The sequence below is a fragment of the Lygodium microphyllum genome, chromosome 17, assembly GCF_053477565.2.
Source record: "Lygodium microphyllum isolate KBCC chromosome 17, Lygodium_microphyllum_v1.1.10, whole genome shotgun sequence".
Classification (NCBI taxonomy): Eukaryota; Viridiplantae; Streptophyta; class Polypodiopsida; order Schizaeales; family Lygodiaceae; genus Lygodium; species Lygodium microphyllum.
In genome coordinates, this window is record NC_141151.1 from 67,078,976 (window position 1) to 67,085,734 (window position 6,759).

Here is a 6,759-nt window from a genome sequence, read left to right on the forward strand (position 1 = left end):
TGTCAATTCTTACCTTTAATCCAAAACAACTTTGTCACAAATTAAAGTAAATAGTTGCATCCCTGCTAGCAAGAGATCAGGTGATCTTCAGGGACATCTCACAGCTTTTAGCTTAAGCCCAACTGATGAAATTGGTAGAATTGCTGATTGGACTGTTGAAGTACATAGATCCATATCCTATGCTCATGATGGCAGCCTTTTCTCTCTTCCCATATCCATCTTCTTGGTCGTTTCCAACTCCAAGCCTGAATTACATTAATTCAGGCAATTCTTCACTGGTTCTACCCGAGATCCTTCTTTATTATTTCCTTTCCTTTAAACTTCCCCACTTAATTAGAAAAGCTCTTCACAACAGTTATCTTTCATCAGACCTTTCCTCACATTCCAAGAGAACAATTTACCGTAGCTTTCTCCAGAGAATCATGGGTGGACACCTAACATTGTCTGTTTTCCTTGAATGAACATTGCTTAGCAGAATAACAGACCAACCTGACATCATTAGCATAATGACATGATAACCTTCACTTCAAGCAAATTTCATTAGTATAACAACACGATAACATTAGATCTTGCCCCCTTCTTTATTTTGCTCTCATCCATCTACAAGCAAAATTGTGAAATTTCATGTTCAGATCATATAAATAGAAAGGCTTCAGTGGCCCACAAATTGTAAGGTTGGCTAACCTGGAAAGTAAAAAGACAGAACAAAGCATTTAGGCCATAAACACTAGACCTTTAATAGTTGTTCCCTTTCTCCTAAAAGGCACCCCAAGCTGATGCACAACATACAAGTTTGAACCTGTATCAAGCCTACACAGTTGCACCCTTTTGCAATCAGAATGAAAAAAGAGGCAAGCTTGCTTCATCTTTGGGCTCCATTCAGGTGGTAGCAACCTTCTCTAAACAGGGAACCTTTGCCAGTCCTTGATTGCTATAGTAGAACCGTACTTACTCTCACTAGCTTTAGATGCAAGTATAAGATGGTCTTCTCTCATGTTGGCTGCACAAACAGAAACTCAAACCAGTCGCTTGCATCATGGATGTAACAATATTGTGTAGCCTTCATACCCCTCTGTAGTACTTTCATTCTGACAGTTTCGAGCTTTCAGCAGAGGAACCCATTAAGCCATTTCATTGGCACCTTTGGGCTACCAAAAAACTGAATACACCTGCAGTTCTATGAACAGCTCACACTGTAGCCCAATTTTTGAAGCCCATGGCCAGCCTTACCGTGAAATTTCACCACAGACAAGTTACCAAGGCCACCCTCAAAGTGAACATTTATAGTCTGATGGCATTCATTAGTATCTACCTCAGCAGGTCCTCGGTACTATATGTATCACCGGTACTAGGAAGAGAGGAGAAACTTGAAATATCATCTGACACTGTAAGGCAATCATGAGTCAAAGGCAAAGGACGATCCGGAATCTCGGGAATTTCAATATCCCCCTCAAGCATCTTAAGTGCTTGAGACATGGTAGGCCTGAATGCAACTAAAAGATGAGCACAGAGTATACCAACAAGCACAAATCTCTCCATTAGTTCTGCAGGACCACCATTCCTTATTCGCTCATCCACTATTCCTGCTATGTTTCCCTGCTTGACCATCATCCATGCCCAATCAGTCACCAGAGGATATTCTCCTCGCACATCCAGAGCCTGCCTACCACTCATCAGCACCAGAAGCAGAACACCAAAACTATAAACATCACTCTTTTCTGTCAGCTGGCCATATAGTGCATACTCAGGCGCCAAATAGCCTTGTGTCCCTGCAACTCTGGTGGTCATGTGTGTCATGCCTTCATCAGTGACCTTTGCAAGCCCAAAATCTGCAACCCGGGCATTTAGCTGTTCATCCAAGAGGATGTTATTGGCTTTAATATCTCGATGTATTATTGCAGGTTGAACACCAGTGTGAAGGTAAGTAAGTCCTTTAGCAGCATCCACTGCTATCTTTCTCCTTTCTGGCCACCCAAGAAGGGGCTTTTTACCACTAAAGAGATAATCTTCCAAGCTGCCATTTGGCATGTAATCATAGATGAGTAAACGTAAATGACCAAGGTTTGTGTTGCTGGCAACACAGCAGCCTCTTAGCACCACAAGATTGCGATGTCTGACACTGTTAATTACCTCTACCTCATTGCCAAATTCTGCATCACCTTCTGGTGTGCAGTTTTTTATCCTTTTGACTGCAACTTGAGATCCATCCGGCATAATGCCTTTGTACACAGATGCAAAACCACCTAGACCTATCAGATTGGACTCTGCAAAATTGCTGGTTGCAGACTTGATCTCCTCAAACTTGTACCATATGGCACCTACATTGGGATGCAAGGAGCTACTCAAAAGACTTCGGTTTCGCTTTACAAACCTCTCGTGATAAAGCTGCTGCCTTCTCAAGCACCATAGCCAGACTGACACTGCTGTAACACAGCCACCGACAACAACAATGGCAGACCCGATGGCAAAATACATAGCAAAATGATGAGGCTTAGAGTTAGCCACTGCCTTGGTGGCCAAGAGGCAAGATGCAGTTGCAGGATTTGTAGGACCATACTCATTGATTACGGCTGCAGCATACAGAATTCCAAAGTCGAAGCAGCTCTTGTTCTGGTGAGACAAACCACTTGCCTTGCTAATGGCCGCAGATGCATCTGTGTCGCACACTTGGCACGCAGCAGAGTCAGAGAGGTCACCCTTGCAGGAGGTATCCATGGCTGTTGGACCGACTTTCTGCTTCCAGTCTGCGGCTGTCTGTATGCCGGAACAGAGCCCCGGGTCCCGTACAAAGAGGGTCGAGCTTTGGAAAAGACTGCACAGGTTGAAGGGGATATCCTGGAGTCCGGGGATCTCATGCAAGGCGGCCTGGTAGGACTCGAAGCAGGCAAAGACTGTGGAGTTGTCTGCGAGCTCAAAGAAGCCAGACTTGCGCAGGTAGATGGCCATGCCCATGCCGAAGAGGTTGAAGGCAGCGATGCAGCACTCCTTGGAGGGAGGGGAGAGCTGTGAGTTGTCACAGACGGAGGGGGGGAACTGGCTGACATAGGAGTAGTCGATGGGGCAAGCAGTCGAGGACAAAGACACCAGCCGCCGAGGGGCGGCGGTGCAGACAAGGGAGGCCAGGATGGCGACATAGAAGAAGAGATAGGGAGCCATGGCGCTCTGCTGCATCAGCAATCAGAAGGCATCCTCCAATGCCTAGGTATTAATGTTTCTCCCGGGAATAACAATCAGAAGGCATCATCAAGGTGTAGCACAACACGTCCTGCTTCTCTGCAAAGATCCTCAGAGCAAGATAGGTGTTAATGGAGTAGCTTAGGGGAGGTATTGCCCAACATGTCCTGCTTTTCTTCAACTACGATCAGCGCAAGACTGGTGATACTGCAGTAGCTTTGTGGAGGCGTAACACATGTTCCTGCTTCTCTGCAGCTCTCTGCAGAGAGATGATCGACAAACACAAGCAGAGAAGTATCGATGCCTTTCCTGGACCGTTCTGACCTGCCCCTTGAAGCTTTCTATTCTCCCTTCTTTGAAGAAGAACAAGACTCTAGCTACCTGCTGTCAGATAAATCAAAAAGGACAAGGTTCAGCTACAGCTAGAGCACCACTAGAGCCTTTATGTGGCAGATCATCTTCAACACAAACAAGCAGACAGGCAGTGCTATCAGGCGGGTCTGGGTCATGTGCAGAGTCACCGACTTCAAAGAGACCAAGTGATGGGAACCTTGGAAGTTGGAAGAGATCCTTTTGTCATATTGAGCATGTGCAATCTATGATGCAATCGCAAATCCACACGTTTTTATAGACTGTCCAAAAGCACTACCTCGCCCCGCCCCTTGAGAGACATTTGTAAATGCTAATTTATCTATTTAATATGCTCTAACATTCAACGAAAGAAATAAACGTTTTTTTGTCATAAACCATTCCAAAATTCACTTCAATCATAGCACTTTCAATTGACAAAAACAAGCGTCTAGGCTGGGGGACTCGGGAATAGAAAAGTCATGGCAAAAACCAACCGTTACTTGGAACAAAAAAACATATCCACACTATCCCCCCTAAACAATAGAACACTAGCATTGTGTGCGTGGAATGCTAGCAGCTAGCGAACTTCACTCAACAATCCATTTCTCATCTTTCTCTCTCTTCTTTTTCGTCTCTATTTTTAATTTTTTAATTTTCTCTCTTTCTTTCTCCAAATTCCCTATGTATAATTTTCTCTCTTTCTCTCCCCTTTTTTTCTCCCTCTCTCTCCTCTCTTTTCCTTCTCTCTCCCTCTCCTCTTTTTTCTTTTTTTTCTTCTTCTTCTCTCTTTTTAACCTTTTTATTTTCTCTCTCTCCTTTTCTTCTCTCTGCACTTCTCTCTCTCTCTCTTCTTCTTTCACTCTCTCCCCCCCCCTCAGTCTCTCTTAAAGTATGTAAATTTTATATTTTTCCTATGTATAATTCTCTCTTTATGTTTATATTCTATCTCTTCTTCTCCTCTCTCTCTCCTTTTATTTTCTCTCTCTCTTTTTCCGCCCCTTTTCTTCTCCTCCCCTTTCTCCTAATTTTCCTTTTTTTATTCTCTCTCTCTCTCTTTCTCTCTCTCTCTCTCTCTCAAAATATTTAAGTCTAAAAAAGACTTTTCTCTTTTCTCTTTTTGCCCGTCTCTCTTCCTCTTTTCCTCTTTCTTCTTCTTCTTCTCTCTCTTTCTTTCTCTCTCTCTCCCCCTCTCCCCTCTTTTCCTTCTCTCTCCTCTTTTTCCCTTTTTTTCTTCTTCTCTTTAAATTTATTTCTTTTTTCTTTCTTTTAAAATTCATCTTTTCTCTCTCTATAATTATTTGTGTTCAAATTCTCTCTCTTCTTCTTTTTCTTCTCTCTGTCTCTCTTCCCCCTTTTTTTCTCTCCCTCTCTCCTCTCTTTTCCTTTTTTCTTTTCTTCTCTCTCTCTCTCTCTTAAATTTTATATTTCCTCTCTCTATAATTCTCTTTCTCTCTGTTCCCCCTCTCTCTCCCTCTCTCTCCTCTTCCTTTTTTTTGCCCTCTCTCTCTCTCTCATTATTTTAATTAAAAAGAAAGTTGAATCTAATTATGAGAGAGAGAGAGAGAAAACTTAGGCCCTACACATGAGAGAGAGGGAAGGAGGAGAAGAAAAATGTTTAATTTAAAAAAGATTATTCTCTTTCCTCTTTCCTCCCCTCCTCTCTCTGTCTTCTTCTTTTTATCCTTCTTCTTCTTCTTTTTCTTCTTCTTCTTCTCTCTCTCTCTCTTCTTTTATCTCCCTCTCAAAGTGTGTGAAAAAATATGTTCGAAAAACTTTAAATTTAAATAAATTAAAATATTTAATTAAAAATTTTTAATCTAACCGAGAGAGAGAGAGTAAAGTAGTTTATTATCGTCCACGAAAGGCCAAATTATGACCCATGGGACCTTTCCAAATATACAATGATTCTCCTCCCCCATGGTAGGAAAGGGTAGCTACGGTGAAAGAACGATCTATGCAACATGGTCCTCCCGAAAATGTAACATGCGAGTGATGAGAGCCACTAACTTCGATATAGGAGTAGTGGTCAGAAACTGGTGAAGTGGCCCTTGTAAAGGGATATCAAAGTCAGCCCATATGTGTGCATATGTTGGGCATGTCATAATCATGTGCTCCTCTGATTCTACACTCTGTAGTCCACACAGCTTTGCATAACCTCGTCTTTCTTGCCAGTCCACTCCATGCACCTATCTCGATCGATAAAATGTGTGATCGAGTTCGAAGTCGTGCAATACTCCGTCTAAATACCACTGAGAGTGGGTTGGCTATGTATGGCTACATGTGTGCCTCTACCTGCATATAGGATTCCCAACATGAAGGATAGATATGCATACTATAATAAGTGTTTGAAAGCAGAGTTGCAGCATTGGAATGTGTGCACAAGAGGGACAAAGAGGCTCAAAGTACAAGAACAAATTCTTGTTTAATAAGTTACTCAAGGTACAACTTGGGTACACTCTATCTCACACTTGATAGTGACTCATAGGCTGTTTATATAGCCTCTGCCAAGCTAGGGTTAGGGTTTCCCCTGCCCATAAGGCTATTCACACCCATCTGCCCTCATACTCCCTTGCTTATAGTAGGTTCCTATGCCTATCTTCTAACACTCCCCCTCAATGCCAGTGTGGCATTGGATTACAAGGCATATAAGATGTCCCCCCCCCCTTTCTTGGGATGCCTTTATAAATCAGGCTTACAAGAGTGTTTTAGGTAGATGATTTAAAGAGTCAAAACAGTCGATCTTCAGATGGATTGGAGGCATAGTTGGCCACCAATTCTTTGGGTACATCAGGAGTGTTGGGACATTTACTAGTGATATGCCATGTCTTCTTGCATTTGTTACATTTCATTTTCTCGAGATACTTCTTCCAATAGTTGTTTACAAGATGTCCTTTTTTCTTACAGAAAGAACATCTAGTGAGAGCTATATGTACCAATACTTGATCACGGGAAGTTGAATATGCCTAACTATTGCTGCTTTCTTTGTGGTTTCTCTTTTCTTCATCTAAACATGATTGAATGGTACTTGCCAATGTAGGATCAAGAATGTTGGTGAGAGTGGTTACAAGAGTAGGAAACACCTATTTTACAGCTTTTAGGAGAATAGCAATAGCATCTTCTTCATGTATTGGAGCTTGTACAAAGGCAAGCTGTGCCATAAGTCCCTTCATGTGAGAGATGAATTTTCCCAAATCTTTCCTTGATCTATATTCCAAGCTAAAGAATTCAATTTTA

The 6,759-nt window shown here is 42.4% G+C and overlaps 1 protein-coding gene across 1 annotated transcript; it reads right to left on the minus strand.

Moving 5' to 3' along the window:
- Positions 1-307: 307 nt before the first annotated feature.
- Positions 308-3,762, minus strand: LOC148021997 (Protein kinase superfamily protein). The gene has a single exon (XM_087697556.1). The coding sequence runs from the start codon at positions 3,169-3,171 to the stop codon at positions 1,309-1,311; it is 1,863 nt and encodes a 620-aa protein (XP_087553682.1). The 5' UTR covers positions 3,172-3,762; the 3' UTR covers positions 308-1,308.
- Positions 3,763-6,759: the final 2,997 nt, after the last annotated feature.

Excerpts from the sequence above, each read along its gene's own strand:
- LOC148021997 (XM_087697556.1), bottom strand. The coding sequence starts at position 3,171 with ATGCAGCAGAGCGCCATGGCTCCCTATCTCTTCTTCTATGTCGCCATC.